The following is a 16,010-nucleotide window of genomic DNA, read 5'->3' on the forward strand; positions in this document are numbered from 1 at the left end:
CTAATGTCAGATAAAATTTTTCTATTTTTCATTGTACACAAAAGTTCTTCTCCATTAAGCACAGGCAATCAAGGAATGGTGAAACAGGTCTATAAGAAGTATGATCTCCTGAAGTGACTAAGTAACTAAACCACAATATGAAGTCATAGTTTCTGGTATAAAATTACTAACATACCTGTAAAGTCACAGATAGTTACTTGTCATATCAACCGGAAACCTCAAGAATGAAAGATACTCCTTTGAAAATGTTCAAATCTTCCTGTGTGTTAGGTACTAAATAGGAAGCACCATCTGCTGTGTGCTCAGGAGAATTTCCTGCTACACATACTGAAATATGTCCCTGATCAAAGTGGTGTGAAACAAGACTGCAGCTAAACTGGTTATGATGGCAAATTTTAAGATATTTTGAATAGCAACATGAGAGTTAGAACATGCCCTGCTTAGTTCCTTCAGGACCAGAAGGAAATGTAAATAGTTTTTAATCTAGCATCTTTTAAACTGAGGCAGGAAGATAATGATAGACATTCAATGAATTACATTCAATGCAGTTTAAAATATCACTTTAATTGACAGAATGAAAATATAAATACAAAACCTTGTTGCAAGAGGCTGTCTTTTACAAATAAACTTTTTTTAAAGAAATGTTTCTTCCTTCAAATGTTCATTTTCTGGAGGAAAATATTGCTGTGTCTTCATTTTCATTATCAGGATTCAGTTTGGCTCTTGCTGATATTAAATTAAATCATTCAGTTTATGTGCTTTGGGGAAAAAAAATTATGGGATTTGGGATACAAATACATAGCCTGATGAATAAGTATCTAAAATTCCTACTGAAGTTACTGTTTGGCAATGAGAAACTCACTTCACTGATAATTACATATACAAAGAAACTAATTTTTTAAAATAATATTTCATTCTGTTAAGTCACTTTATAATGTTAAGAAATGGAAAAGATCCTTTAGGGAACAGTTTGGAGCATGGCCCAGATGCCTGCTTCAGGACCAATGCACTTAATCTCCCAGCCGCTGAGAGTACTGGTTGCCGATGACTCACAGCGGGGCATTCCACATTTAAGGACAGGTCAATAACAGGGTACAAAGGCATGCCCCCTTGCCTCTAATCAGGATGACTCTGAAAGGAAATCCCAGCTCCAGAGCCCCCTATGGGGTTGCCTGAAGCCTCTATTGCAAAAGTGTTCATAGAGCAACCCCTCCCTCTGCCCAACCCTGCTTCCATCACTTCAGTACAGATGTCGTTTCCAAGGACACATCCCAATAATTCTGCACACAAATCTCCCACTCGAGTCTCTTTCCCAGGAAACTCTATCTAAGACAGTTGGCATTGCAAGTGATTCCAGAAATGAGACTTTAAAACGGAGTTTTGGAGTTGGATCCCTGCCAGCCAGCTGCCAGACAGATCCCCATCCCTAGTGCTTGGAGAACTGTTAGCACCTGGCTATTGCTGTGCCAATGTGACTACTAATTTGAATCCACTTATGCCAAAGCTGTGTCCCACTTGGTTACCTGTAATTGAAATAAATTAATAAAACGGGGCTTTCTGCATTTATTGAATTTTATCTCGTTATAGCTTGGACAAGACTGCCACCTCCTGGAGAGGCTAATGAATACTGGGGGCTGAGGTGTTCTCATCCATTTGGAAATCAGTATTACGAAATTGCGTCTCGACGCCAACCCCGTATCTCTCCATGAGGTTAAACCAATTCCTGACCCCTCACAACTTCTGTGAACAATTTTTTGCATAGGACCGAGATTTCAAACAACTTGCGCAAGACAACTTATTTTTACGTGAAAGTTTAAACAAAAGCTAGTATTTTAGAATGCTCAATATGTGCCAGGTGCCTTCTAATTCTCACAACAGCCATCTGAGATAGGAACTATTATCATGAACATAGCCAAGTTACGGATGAGGAAATTAAGTTTTAGTGTACTTACGGTGACCAGACTTTAAGCGGTAACTACACTCAGGTAGTCAGAACTCCAAGGCTGCGGAGCTCCGTACCTAACCGCCCCGCCCTACGTGGGCATGCGCAGAAAAAAAGCACAAGTAAATTCTGTAGGAATTGTAGGCGGCGGGCACTGAGGGGTGTGGTGGGCCTCTAAGATCCCAGCATTCCCTTCGCGCCGCCGCTAACATGGCGGCGCCCATCTTGCGGTGCGTTTCTCGTGGCCAGGGGCTTGGTACCCCAGGCCTGTCAGGAGTCTTACCCCTGGGGCTGCGTGAGGCCCACTCGGGCGCTCAGGGGTTGCTGGCGATGCAGAAGGCTCGGGGTCTGTTCAAGGAGTTCTTCCCTGAGAGGGGTACGAAGACAGAGCTCCCAGAGCTCTTCGACCGTGGCACGGCGGGCAGTTTTCCCCAGACCATCTACTGCGGCTTCGACCCCACGGCCGACTCGCTTCACGTGGGGCATCTGCTGGCGCTGTTGGGCCTGTTTCACTTCCAGCGAGCGGGCCACAACGTGATCGCCCTGGTGGGCGGCGCCACGGCGCGCCTGGGAGACCCAAGCGGCCGTACCAAGGAGCGCGAGGCGCTGGAAGCAGAGCGCGTGCAAAGCAACGCGCGCGCCCTGCGCCAAGGGCTCAAAACCTTGGCGGCTAATCACCAGCAGCTCTTCGCTAATGGGCGGACCTGGGGCAGCTTCACCGTGCTGGACAACTCGGCGTGGTACCAGAAGCAGGACCTCGTGGACTTCCTAGCGGCAGTGGGCGGCCATTTCCGCATGGGCACGCTGCTAAGCCGGCTGAGCGTGCAGACTCGGCTCAAGAGCTCCGAAGGCATGAGTTTGGCCGAGTTTCTGTACCAGGTGCTCCAGGCCTATGATTTCTACTACCTGTTCCAGCATTATAGATGCCGGGTCCAGCTGGGTGGATCTGATCAGCTGGGCAATATCATGTCCGGATACGAGTTCATCCATAAGTAAGCGCCTTTAGACCTGGAGAAATCCTAGACCAAATAATTTACACACGAATAGCCTGTGTTGCATTGTTAGCATTGTGGAATGACGCCCTTCGTTCCTGCCCTTGTTGGTTCTATCTCCATTAAGGGTCCGTAATGGGATTAATTTAATATCACTGGCTAATGAGAACTAAAGGGCTGAAGTAATGGTATTAGGTATGGGACATATTATAGAGCTCTGCAGGAAGTAGACCCTCCTAGTCAGGATTCGGATTGTATGTGTTTGCTGCTTTTAAGAAGCTTTTTCTGTGTTTCTGATTTGAAAGACTGCTTGTCTTCATTTATAACCTGAACGTGACTGGGCCTCTTTGAGTAGTCTCTGCTTTGCTCTGCACCTTCCGTGAAGCTAAGTGTTAGTCATTGGTTGGCATCTCCAAAAAATTTTTTTCAGCACCAAATATTTGGCGAATAATGTAGATTTCAGTGGCACTTTCTTGAGGGAGATGAACTACAGGACTAGCTCATGTGCTACTGATTTTTAAAATCCCTTTAAGACACCTTTTTTAGTGTCTCTACCTGACTCCTTTTTACCCAGTTTTCTCTCCCCTTCCTACCCAACCTTTAAAAATGTCTAGGCCCCAGTTATGCAGCACTTCCCCTTGGCTTGCCCAGAGTCACTGGTTCAGTTGCAGCTCAGAATGACAAATGTCACAATAGAGTGCTGTGAAAGCAGTTAGATGGACAGGAATCCAGGTTTAGGAGGTCAAGGAGGTTTTCTTAGAGCAAGAAACCAGATTGAAATCTGAGAATGATTAGCAGAACCTACCACCACTTGAGCTTAAAGCACATAATAAAGTTCTTCTTTATGCATAGGTTGACTGGAGAAGATGTATTTGGAATCTCTGTTCCTCTAATTACAAGTACAACTGGAGCGAAACTGGGAAAGTCTGCTGGCAATGCTGTGTGGCTAAACAGAGATAAGACATCTCCTTTTGAATTGTACCAATTTTTTGTCAGGCAGCAAGATGATTTGGTAGAAAGGTGAGTTCTTAATTGTGTGCTGAGAAAAATTAAGTTCATTAAAGCTCATGATAAATTTTAGCCATTGAATCTCTCTGTACCCTTCATAGTTTTTTTGTTTTGTTTTAACGTAGATTCTGTTTAAGGCTAGTACATCACAGAACATTGTAGTTAAACACTTTTTGTTGGTTAAAGCAGAAAACCACTGTGGGTGCTAGAAAACTTAGAGCCAAGTTTGTGATCTACATCTAGCAGGTTCTTAGGACATTATTGCTTGCATATTCTAGTTTTTTACTCCTTTCATCTTAAATTTGACTTTTATTTCACCTTTGTCTCTAAAGTTCCTTTTCTTTAACATAAAAGAAGATCCTTTTGAAGGTCCTTTTTAAAAGTGATTTTCTTATTAATTCACAATATCTTAAACTCTTAGAAGAATATAAATTAATGAGAAATATACCACAACAAAGGAGTGAATTTTTCAAAAAAATATCATTTGACATAACTATCATCAAAATAACTTAGGAATAATTCTTAAAAATTTTTAAATGTATAATACTTGCCTGCAGAACATTGAAAACCACTATTGAGCAAAAATAAAGAACGCTACATGAATGGAGAGTTCTCTTGGAGGGTAAACGCTTGAGGATTGCCAGAGGTGACCAAAAGTGAGATTTGGATATGTGCATAACAGTTGGTATATAGGGTAAGAAGGCCCAGGAGGCAAGAATTAAACAAGATGAGGGCCTGGAGCGAGAGTTCAGTCCATTTGGGGGACCACTTGCCTGAAACTAATTTCAGGAGTGTCTCTTTAAGGAGGCCAGTGATGCTCAGTGAGGCCAGCTGCCTGGGGCTATAGCCTAGATAGAAATTCCAAAGAATATTATGTTGGAGAGCCCTTTGTTTAATCTCTGGAGAGGTAAAGTGGGTCAGAGTCAGTAATGTCCGGCGATCTAAAGGGAACGAGAATAAATTCAGTGAGGAAAGAGATTTGGGAGTTGCCCAAAGGAGTCCCGTGTAAGTATTAATGATTGTGAAGGCGTATCTGGAGGCCCCAGGAGAAGGGGGCAGTGGCCAGTGAAATCAGCCTGCCAGTGGGAGCATGGTTGGTCTCCCCAGGGAATATGTCCCCATCTGGATATCCTCCATTGTTTGGTTTGGGAGCAGAGAATAGTCGTCTATCACAACTTTGGCTGCTGCTGAGGAGATGGGAAGTCCCCTCAATTAAGCCCAAACTGTTAAGGCATTAATTCCTTGGTGACCCAAGGTTGTGTAGGCCCATTTTTCAAGCTGGTAGGAAGGGTCTGTGCTGGGCAGTGTGGTGGCTTAGTGAGGGAATCTGCAGTACTGTTGAAAATGGCTTCCAGCATAGAGCAGGTAGTCTGAGCAGAAACATAAGACTTAACAATGATAGGAATTGGGGACTCCTTCCATGTCTGGGCCAAATGGGCTTGTCTTATATGAGAAAATTGTCCCTTAGCCATTGGCCAGACGAAACCGCGAGGCCATTAGCAATAACCCAGGGGTCTGTGAAAATAGTAGTGAACAGCTACAAGTTCTGCCAGTGGGGCTGAGCCGGGACTGCCTTCTTCAATTAGAGAGGTGCCTGAGACCGGAGGAATGCTACAGCCCTCCAGCAAGCTGCAGTGCATACATGGTGGCGCTGCCATTGGTGAAGAATGTGGATTCCCTGTCTGTCTCAGACAGTTGGTCCCAACGGGCTCCCCAAGCAGCCAGAGGAAGAGGAAGGAGTTGATCATGAGGGAAGCTACACCCTCTTATAATTTTTTTTTTGATTTTTCAGATATATAATTATAACTGAATCATAATATAGTTTTCCCTACTTTTTATTTATTTATTTATTTTTGGCTGTGTTGGGTCTTTGTTGCTGTGCATGGGCTTTCTGTAGTTGTGGCGAGCGGGGGATACTCTTCGTTGCGGTGCATGGGCTTCTCATTGTGGTGGCTTCTCTTGTTGTGGAGCATGGGCTCTAGGCGCACGGGCTTCAGTAGTTGTGGCACGTGGGCTCAATAGTTGTGGCTCCCGGGCTCTAGAGCACAGTCTCAGTAGTTGTGGTGCACAGGCTTAGCTGCTCCCTGGCATGTGGGATCTTCCCGGACCAGGGCTCAAACCCGTGTCCCCTGCATTGGCAGGTGGATTCTTAACCACTGCGCCACCAGGGAAGCCCCCTCCTGTGATTTTTAAAGGCTTTAACATCAAGGTTAGCCCTCTCCTGAAGGTACCATTTTCATTTTACCAAAGAGGCATCAGTTGTGGTGTTAAGCTTCTGCCAGAGGCATCTCTAACCCAGGGCGTTAGGGAGTAGTATTGATTGGGGGCCAGTTAGGGCCTCAGTTTCTAAAAGAACCCTGTAGAATCCTTTGGGGTTAGGCACTTAATGCAAAACCCCATAGGAAATCAGGTAGACTTATGTTTGGTCCAGAGACTCCAAGGGGGCATAGTCAGATATGGTCAAGCACTGACTTGGAATGTGGAGCCAGGTGGGACTAAAGGTAGGGCTTGTTGGACTGCCTGCTGGGCAGCTTCCAAAACACATTGTTGTGCCTCGCCCCAGTGGAAGGTGGCAGACTTGCATGTGATTGTGATTGTGGCAAAGAATTAGTGAGCAGTGAGGGCGTTGCCTCCAGAACATGAAAAGGCCTGGTACCTGTTATATCTGAGTACAGTGGTGGTTTAATGAGTAATTTCCTCCATGTATAGGAACACTGTCAGTGCTCTCCAGTGCCTTTTGAATGGTTTTGACAGTCCCAGTAAGATGTAGGAGCACTACCCCGTGATTAGAGGGAGCACTTTGTAAAAAGAATTCTCTGGACTCAGGGTCAAATGGGACTTCTTCAGGGTTAGAATGAAGAGGGGGGTCACTTGAGTGAGTCTGGTCATAGAAGTGAGAAACCCACTGGACCATGCCAGTTTTGCACAGCAGGAGACAGGCCTAATCTCATGTTTTCCATTCATTGTGAGCCTTGGAATGTTGGTACTCAGTGACACTAAGCAACATCCAGGAAGCATCCATAGGAGTTCTGTGTTATCAAGGAGCTGGTGTACCTCCTCAGGGGTCTTACGAGGCATTGGCACAAGATGTTCAGGACATTTATATTTGTCCATTGTTTAGCAACATCATACCAGGTACTGGACCCACGATATCCCATCGAATTTGGGGGACAGAGAGTGACAGCAAGCCTCGACTGTATTTCCCCTTTTGCTCTGCCAATAGTTTCCTGTTACAAGGCTGTTCCATTCATCCAGGTTAGGAAGTGTAATCCCATTATGACCCACCAGTCCCAGGGGGAGGTCTCCCTCCTTCTTACCTGTGAGAATTATTCTTTCCTCTTGCCTTTAGCTCAGAGCCTCAGCTTGAGCAGTGATAATAGCCTTGGGGTCCATTCCACCCTCATTAGCTTTCCTTGGCCTTGAGATGTGGAGGACCTTCAAGTACATTAGTACTCAATCAACGTCCGTATAATTTGTGGTCTGATCATCTCATTAGACCATATGGCCTTGATCACTGATCACACTGCTCTACGGAGATCATTGAATTATGGCAGCAGTGACCTTTGGGGATGGATACCGCTGGCAGCACAGCAGAGGCAATATGATAGACCTCCAGCATGCATTGCTGTCCTCCCAAATGGTGTTGCCCACCTGGGTTAGCCAGTTAGTAAACTAGTCAAAGCTAAAGGGCAATCATGCAGTCCTGCCAACTATGCCATTGCCAGTTGTTGTGTGGGCCTCAGCCTGTTGGTAGTGATACCATGAGCTAGAAATGCCTGGGGGTGCTCACCTCGGTCCGTACTATGTAGGAGCCCTCACAGACATTTCCTGGGCCAGAGCCAACCTTGTGGCTGGACCAGTGCTGTGGTCCTTATGATTGTAAGAGACAGCTCAGCAATAATCATCAGGGAACTTTAAAAAAAGATTTGTTACTTACAGTTTCTGAAGGGCACATGGCACTATAGGGGCCACACAGTGAGCCAAGGATGGGGAAGGAGGGAGCATGGGCCCGGAGCTCTGTCCTTATTGGGGTGCCTAGGATTTCGCAGGTTCACTCTTCACTGGCTAATTTAAAACGTAGAGTGAGAATTAGGGAGTGGGAAAGGTGAAGAGGGGTCACTCAAGCAGTCAGTTATCTCGGCTACCCAGGGCTTTCTGAAAGGGGACTTTCATGAGTGGCGGCAGCCTGGTTCCTTATCTGGTTGGTTTGGTACTAGCTGTGTCATACATTTGGCAGTATGCTTATTCGAGATCGATGTCTTTGAAATGGATACCTTGGCATTAAGCAATCAAAAGCTTAATGTCAAGCACTTACATTACAGGTATAGAACCACTTGGAAAAATATGTGGCTCTGCCTACTCAGGTCAAATACTTATGACTTGTGATCAGCAGTCCCTCCCCCTGGGCACATCCCTAACGGATGAGTGCACATGTGCACACCATCAACCACTGTCCAATAGTAGGAACAACACAAATATCCACACTAGAATAAATACATTACAAAGCATTCATAACATGGAATGTGTACTCAGCAGCTGTACACACAGCAACATGGGTGAATCACCAACATAATGATGTGCCAGAGTAACCAAAAGATATATATTCGGTATGATTCTGTTTATATAAAGTCTAAAAAGAGGCAAAACTAAGTGATGCTGTTTAGGGAGGCATATTGAGATGGTAAAAATATAAAAACAAGGAAGTAATTACCATGAAAAGTCCAAAGAGTGGTTACCTTGGAGGGGTGAGGGGATTTGGGTAGGAGCAGTGTTGTATACCTAGACGGGTGATAGTTACACAGCTTTTTGCTTTATGATTCATTAAACTATGTCTGTTTGTGTATTTCTCTGTGCTTTTCACCAAAGATAAGATTTTAAAAGATGATACATATAAAATATTTGTCAGTTTTTAAATTACAGTTTTTATTTATGAGTACATACACAGAAAACAAAAATATAAAAACATGCTTGGGAAGGATGCCTACAAATTTAGATTAGTGGTTGTCTCTGGGGCAAGAAGGAGAATATATCTGAGGTGGATGGGGCCCTCATCTATATCTATACTATTTTATGACTTTTTTAAAAAGGAAGGATTTGAAACAAAGATGGCAAAATAGTAACATCTTCAGTCAGGGTGGTGTGTGTATTATTGTCATTTTCAGTACATTTCTGTATGTTATATTTCATAATTAAAAATAAGTTCTAAAGTAAGCAGAATGTTCTTTAAAGGGTAAGGGAGCTGGAGATAAAAATTAGGTATGTTATATAAATCTAACGGGGTTTTTTTTTTTTGTCCCAAAGGTACCTGAAGCTCTTCACTTTTCTGCCCCTTCCAGAGATTGACCACATAATGCAGCTGCATGTCAAAGAGCCAGAAAAGCGGGGTCCTCAGAAACGACTTGCTACAGAAGTAACAAAGCTTGTTCATGGACAAGAAGGGCTGGACTCTGCTAAAAGGTGGCCTCTTAGAATAATGAACACTTGATTAATTAGTTAAGAGACTGGAGGACATTTGGAGCCAATGTTTTAGTCATCTTTTACCACTAACAAGGACTGTCAGCGTTAACTGCTTTAAAGTACTAGCCTACATTTACTAGAAAGAAAGATTATCCTGAATTAAGCTTATAAATTATACAAGATCAATGTTGCTGTTTGAAAAACTTTCCATCTGGAACATAATGGGTACTTCATAACTGGTTTTTGGGTGTTAGAACACATGTCTAAGTAAGCACTCAACATGATGTGGCTCTCAAAATGTGTTTTTCAGGTGTACACAAGCCCTTTATCATAGCAGCATAGAGGCACTGGAGGTCATGTCTGATCAAGAGTTAAAAGAACTGTTTAAAGAAGCTTCATTTTCTGAATTAGTTCTTGACCCTGGAACAAGTGTCCTAGATACGTGCCGCAAAGCAAATGCCATTCCAGGTGGTCCCCGAGGGTAAGATTGTTTAACTTTTAGGTTCACAGTTATAATTCACAACCTGTGTTTCTAGAGGTGGTGTTTTTCCTGATAATGGCATCTCATTCCTTGTAGAAGTTAAGTCTGAGAATCAAGTGAAAACTGAGTACTTACTGCTGAAAATACGTTAAATTTTCTGAGTACTTACTGCTGAAAATACGTTAAATTTTCTTTAAAATCTAGTATTACTATACTCTCTCTAATTAGTCTAACCTGGTCAGTTTTTTCTCCAGCATTGGAAAAGGCTTACGTTTAAGTGACCACTATTGTATAAATACACTGGGATCAGTCAGCTTAGGGATGGTCACAGTTTGAGAAGATCACAGGAACAGAGGCCCTAAGTAAACAGATTCACACACCCCTCTCACATTCAGTCTGTATCCTCTTTATTCTGGGGAGTAGTGGGGTTGCCCAACCTATTTAAAATATTAGTTGAATTTCTCCTTTAGAACGTTAAAGGGGAGGCAGAATCTAATAAACATGAAGATAACAATTCAGTGTTAAATGGTTTCAATAGGAGAGCCTTTGAAATTTAAATGAAATAATGATGTATATGTATTATTGGGAGCGGTCAACAGTGATTAGATTTATCTAGTTACTGAACATTTTTATTTTTCAGGTATCGGATGATAACAGAAGGTGGAGTCAGTATAAATCACAGACAAGTAACAAATCCTGAGAGTGTTTTAGTTGTTGGACAACATATTCTTAAGAATGGGCTTTCGTTACTTAAAATAGGAAAAAGGAACTTCTACATTATAAAATGGCTTCAGCTATGATGAAAACTCCTTCCAGTGGTTCAAACTTATCCATCATTCATTCTCAAGATGTACGAATTTACACCTTCACTTATGCAACTCAAAGACAAAGAATGGAGTGTACTCTAGGCCTCACAGTGTGAGTAATTTCATTATTTATATAGGTTGGTTAAGTTTGTGTAATAGTGGGATATTTTATTTCCTGATCCTTAAACATTAAGGACTACCACAGAAAAGCATGATTTCTAGGGTTAATCTCTATTTTAATAATTATGCTTTATGAAAAACTAAATGCTGTCTTTCCTATCCTGTCCTTGCTGTTTTGGAGATGAGGAGGAACAATGAAAAAGAGGTAGTATAAGTAATTGTGGATACTTTTATATCAGGTGTGTATCTCATTAGAGGTTTTTTGTTGTTTAGGAAGCAAATACAGCTCTCCGTAAAAAGGGAGAAAAGTTAGAGGAAGCCATAGCTGGCATTAGAAATTACAGTAGAAATAGTTTCTTTTCAAGGAAAAGAAAAGTCAGTACTTGACTCTTCAGAAAGTTTCTAATTCAGTTTTCCAGTCCCTTGACTGTGTTTCCAAATTAAATTTACTCATAGCCTTGTTTTCTAAAATTCAGTAAAAAAAAGGTAGCAATGTCTTATAAATTTATCAACTTTTAAATTAGTTTTAAGTTTCAACTTATGTCCCCAAGCAGATTGCAGCTTGAGATGAACTGAAAAGTTAAGTAACCAACAAGATAAAATAGAGGCAAAATATATACACTAAATATCTAATCATTTGAGAATATCAAAAGACATTCCAGTAAGGGAAGTTTTCAGGTCAAATTTAAAGGATTTGGAATCAAGACTTAGTTAAATTAAGCTCTACATTCTTTAGGCAAGTTGATTCTCCAGAACTATTTCCAACGTCTGAAATATCGAAGGTAATAGCACCCCTATTTCCCCTGAGCATCAAGTGAAGCACAAACATAAACACAAAATGGTTTGCAATCAGATGTGTTCTAGAAAAATCTTACAGGCAGCAAAGCATGGCTTTAGAGTTCAAATTCTAGCTATTTACTACCTGGATTACTTGGAGCAAGTCATTGTCTTCATATGCAAAAAATGGAGATGTAATAATACCTCAGTCAATTATGAAAATCTAAAAAGAAAGTCATAAAACTTTCATACAGTATAAGCTGTATTCTATGTTCCAAAGTAGATTTATATGTTAAAAAAGCTATAGTTTATCTAAACCTTCTTCTGGGAGTAAAGTTAGGAAGAATTCATTTATTGACAAACTTTAATGTCACTTCATACCAGCAAGTTTATTTACATAGTAAGAACATACAGGTATCCATTATAAATGTCAGAGATCATCTCTGCATTTCAGAACTTTACTCAGTTTAAGTGTCAACAAAAGGTTTTCTCTTTGCATACCTCTTGTCTCTGTTTTTCTCTGTACACGGTGTATAGTACTAGCAAGTGCATTATCATAGCAGGTAATGTTTTCAATTTGAAATTTGCTGGAGAAAGGTGCATTGTAAGTTTTCTTCCCCCCTTACAAATTAAAAAAGCTAGACTAGAATGGAAGTCATCTGATCTATCTGAAATAAGTAAATCATGGATGGCTATAATTTCAAAACTGAGGTTTAATAATGGCAGAGTGATTTTAAAGTATGCTAAGAAACATTCTGGAAGCATGTATTCTATGAAGATGGTACTGCTAAGTATAAGTAGTACCATATCATATCAGACTGAATCTGTTTTTTTATGTTTGAGATCAGTTGCTGAGTCTCTTGTCTCTTAGTACAGTAAATGGGTGCCATTAGCCAAGAGTAACAGACATATTCATATGTTCCTGCCAATAGTCCTTCATAAATGTCGTAACTTAAAAATAGACTTTAATATCTGTAATATGTAATTTATCATTTTAAAACTTATAATGTAATTCATATCAAGAATCACCTGGGGAATTTTGGTAAAATGTGTATATGTTCTAAACCTTACTCCCAACCCCTGAAAGCCTTTAGGAGTATGTGTGTGTGTCAGGATGTTTTTCCTTAAATAATAAAGCCCCACCATTACTTCCTATTCTAATGTACTTTGTTGGTGTGAAGCAAAAGTAACTATTAACAACTAATAGGAAGAAGATACACTTAAAATCACCACAGTATTTGGTTTTAAGTCCCACCTCCAAGTGAATCTTGAAGCATGGTCTGAGGGCTCCAATTTAAAAATGTATCTGAATTATTACTATTATATTTGAAAACCAAGGGGAATTTATTAGAACTTCTGAAAACTAAAAGGAAAGATGGTCTTTACCAAGTCTTACTAGATAATCAAGGCTAGATGTTCTTAATGCAGGAAAACATAACTCATGCTTCCAGGTTTAAGTAAGATCAAAGATAGTGTAATTTTTAACGCACCAGGGGAATGTGGATCCAGAAGTGGAAGGACTGTAGCTACACATTATGCACATCACATCATTGTCAATGTTACAGATCCTCTCGTGTGTTCAGCTTTCTTACAAACACATCAAAGGTTTCAGAGAAGCTCAATAAAACTAAATCAAAGAACAGGTGGAATAGTGACTGACTACTGAGTAACTTGTCAACCCACCTCTTTCAAAGCCAGTTTGGTTTAAATAATAGTGCATGCATTATAGTCGTATGACATGGTGTCTTGGTGCATTCTTCTTGAAGGGCTATGGCAGCAGCTTTAAGACTACTAGCAGATTACACAGGTCATCTTATCCACAGACAAACTGCTTGTACAACTAGAACTATTAACAGTTCTTTTTAAGTTCAGATGAAACTGTCACAAGATAGACGATGTATTTTATATATACTAGGAAATTTTAGAAACAGCCATTTATTATTTGGATTAAATGTGTGATTCGTTCTGCAATACAGAGTATAATTTTCAGTTTATAGCCAGTCTTCACGTGAGCAGATTCACACCATTGCAATACACAGGAGTTCATAAATAAAATTCTACTCAAGTAGGCAGTAACTAGCAAGTCAGTGAAGTCTCAGTATTACATAGTTCTCTTCACCAAAGATGAGTCTCTCGGATTTCAGCAATAATTTGACTGGCTCCTTGTAATGCCTGCATTAAAGAAAATTGTAAAAATTATAAATGCTTAAGTTATAATAACAAGGAATATCAAAGAAAGAATCTGAATTAATGTGGGATAACCTCTCCACTTTATATGTGGTTGATTTATACTAACCAGTGTCTTCTCTGAAATTTGAATCTAATCAAGTACCAACAGAAAAAAAGATTAGCCATCATACAAAGACTATATATATGTATCTCCAAGGATCAGGATGCATTTTAAACAATAAATGTTTATACCTACAACCCAAGTTAAGAAAATTCAAAAAATTCACAGTAATTACCTTCAGCATATCAGCTGCTTCTTTCCTGCGCTGTGCCATGTCCTCGGATTCAGTCAGAAGATCATCCAATAAGGATGATTTATACAGCTGTCCTACTAACTCACTCTGAAGAGTATCTTTTACATGATTAACCAAAAAATGCATTACTGCCTTTGGCACACTGCAAAACAATCAGATAATCCATTTGATTTAGAATAACGTAAATTTTTAAAAATATTTGTATTTTCAAAACAGATTATGAAATCATCTCGCAGTATTCTAGTCTGATTTATATAACAGTACTAACCTGTCTTGAATATTCTTTCTGACAATAAGAAAATAAGATTTGATGAGTCGTTCAATAACTTCACAGTCTCGCTGTTCACGGGCAGATAGTTTTCGTGCAACAGGTACTGGCTAAGTGGGGTGAGGGGGAGAAAAAAGTTACTTTTGTGCCATTTTGAAATGACAACATTTAACATTCAATAAGTTTTTGAGACTTCAGTTCCTTTCGTCCTTTAAAGTGTTTTCCTGGTAATTTGGTTATTTGTCCTCAAGCAAATTCTGCAGCTTACCACATCCAGCAAATTCACAGCATGGCCTTTTTGTGGACTGGCTGGCATAATTGGAATTGGTTTTGATTTTTCCTCAGCTAGTAACTCCTCAGCTTTTGAAGTTTTCAGCATTCCTCTCCAGTTGCCTGTTGTTGGTTCTTGAACACTATCTCCAACCCCACCACCTCCAGATGCAACCTGAAAAAACATATTCCAAAACCTATACCAACCATATCAAACTGCTACTAACTAAACAAAGTTAATTTAATTTCCTTTGACAGCAGTCAAGGAGAATACACATCCAGTAACCACCTGGAGTTTAATCTATTCAGAGAGATGGCAGGGTCAGAAAGAGATGATGGGTAGCACGTATAACTGGAACCCTGAGCTGTCTAAATAAGAGGTTCGGACTTCCCTGGTGGTGCAATGGTTAAGAATCCACCTGCCAATGCAGGGGACACGGGTTCGAGCCCTGGTCCAGGAAGATCCCACATGCCGCGAAGCAACTAAGCCTGTGCGCCACAACTACTGAGCCTGAGCTCTAGAGCCCGCAAGCCACAACTACTGAGACCTCGTGCCACAACTACTGAAGCCCACGATGCCTAGAGCCTGTGCTCCACAACAAAGAGAAGCCACCGCCGTGAGAAGGCCGTGCACTGCAACGAAGAGTAGCCCCCACTCGCTGCAACTAGAGAAAGCCCACACGCAGCAATGAAGACACAACACAGCCCCAAAAAAGTATATTTGTAAAGAAAATAAAGAATGGCAGAAGTAACACTGTGGTTTATAAATAAATAAATAAGAGGTTCTGTTGTAAACTGTTTGCAAGGCCTCAGCCAGTATATTTTAAATTCCTTTTTTATTATTTGCTAACTTCTCAAAATTTTTCCTCTTCTCCAACTCCTCTAACACTAGAGATTGTGTAAAATGTAGAAGCTGCCCTTTAAAATAGGACTGTTCATTAAAAGCACAAGAAAAACCAGAACTGCTATTCACATTATTTCTTCAAAGTAACTTTAAACACTGTTGAACTACGATCTCTCTGAAAGGTCAATGAACTCATTCTCCAAAACTTAAGACTTTATATATTTCTCAAATCAGTTTATGTTCCTAATAGTCAATACCATAGGATAAAAGTAGAAATCCTTTACTTGAGAAAGGATCTACTGAAAAAAAATCTAGTGCTACCATTAATCACAAGTGCTCTTGCACCTTCTTTTTTTAGGATATCTGTTAGTCTTGATTTCTAAAAGAAAAATAACTGTTTAGGATAATGGGGAAAACAGTAATTCATGAACATTTAAGAGATGTTTTTAGATGTTCTTTAAGATTTTACAATCTAAAATGGAGATAAAATGGCATCCAGAGTTATAGATAGAAATAAAAATGGCTTATATAAATTTAACAGAGGAGTGTTACAGCAATTGTT

General features: G+C 40.6%; 2 protein-coding genes across 8 annotated transcripts in view; one reads left to right on the plus strand and one right to left on the minus strand.

Annotated features, from left to right (window-relative positions):
- Nucleotides 1-550: 550 nt before the first annotated feature.
- Nucleotides 551-15,404, plus strand: YARS2 (tyrosyl-tRNA synthetase 2). The gene is made up of 5 exons (XM_032647236.1): nucleotides 551-2,934; nucleotides 3,787-3,954; nucleotides 9,244-9,399; nucleotides 9,710-9,880; nucleotides 10,521-15,404. The coding sequence occupies exons 1-5, from the start codon at nucleotides 2,153-2,155 to the stop codon at nucleotides 10,678-10,680; spliced, it is 1,437 nt and encodes a 478-aa protein (XP_032503127.1). The 5' UTR covers nucleotides 551-2,152; the 3' UTR covers nucleotides 10,681-15,404.
- The window catches only part of DNM1L (dynamin 1 like), a 62,268-nt gene continuing 58,215 nt past the window's right edge, over nucleotides 11,958-16,010 (minus strand). For 6 of the 7 annotated variants that reach the window (XM_032647232.1, XM_032647235.1, XM_032647234.1 and 3 more), the window contains 4 exons: nucleotides 14,603-14,779; nucleotides 14,335-14,444; nucleotides 14,049-14,208; nucleotides 11,958-13,755 (listed from right to left, as the gene is read on the minus strand). In XM_032647232.1, coding sequence (XP_032503123.1) covers nucleotides 13,699-13,755; nucleotides 14,049-14,208; nucleotides 14,335-14,444; nucleotides 14,603-14,779 — 504 coding nt within the window. In that variant the 3' untranslated portion in view covers nucleotides 11,958-13,698. The remainder of the gene's footprint in view (nucleotides 13,756-14,048; nucleotides 14,209-14,334; nucleotides 14,445-14,602; nucleotides 14,780-16,010) is intronic. The other variant, XM_032647230.1, reaches the window with a different exon arrangement.

This window comes from Phocoena sinus, chromosome 10 (assembly GCF_008692025.1).
Source record: "Phocoena sinus isolate mPhoSin1 chromosome 10, mPhoSin1.pri, whole genome shotgun sequence".
Classification (NCBI taxonomy): domain Eukaryota; kingdom Metazoa; phylum Chordata; class Mammalia; order Artiodactyla; family Phocoenidae; genus Phocoena; species Phocoena sinus.

What these genes read in the sequence shown, in the direction of transcription:
- YARS2 (XM_032647236.1), top strand. Translation starts at nt 2,153, where the DNA reads ATGGCGGCGCCCATCTTGCGGTGCGTTTCTCGTGGCCAGGGGCTTGGT. An exon ending in GGATACGAGTTCATCCATAA is followed by an intron (nt 2,935 to 3,786) that starts GTAAGCGCCTTT and finishes CTTTATGCATAG; the next exon opens with GTTGACTGGAGAAGATGTAT. An exon ending in ATTCCAGGTGGTCCCCGAGG is followed by an intron (nt 9,881 to 10,520) that starts GTAAGATTGTTT and finishes TTTATTTTTCAG; the next exon opens with GTATCGGATGATAACAGAAG.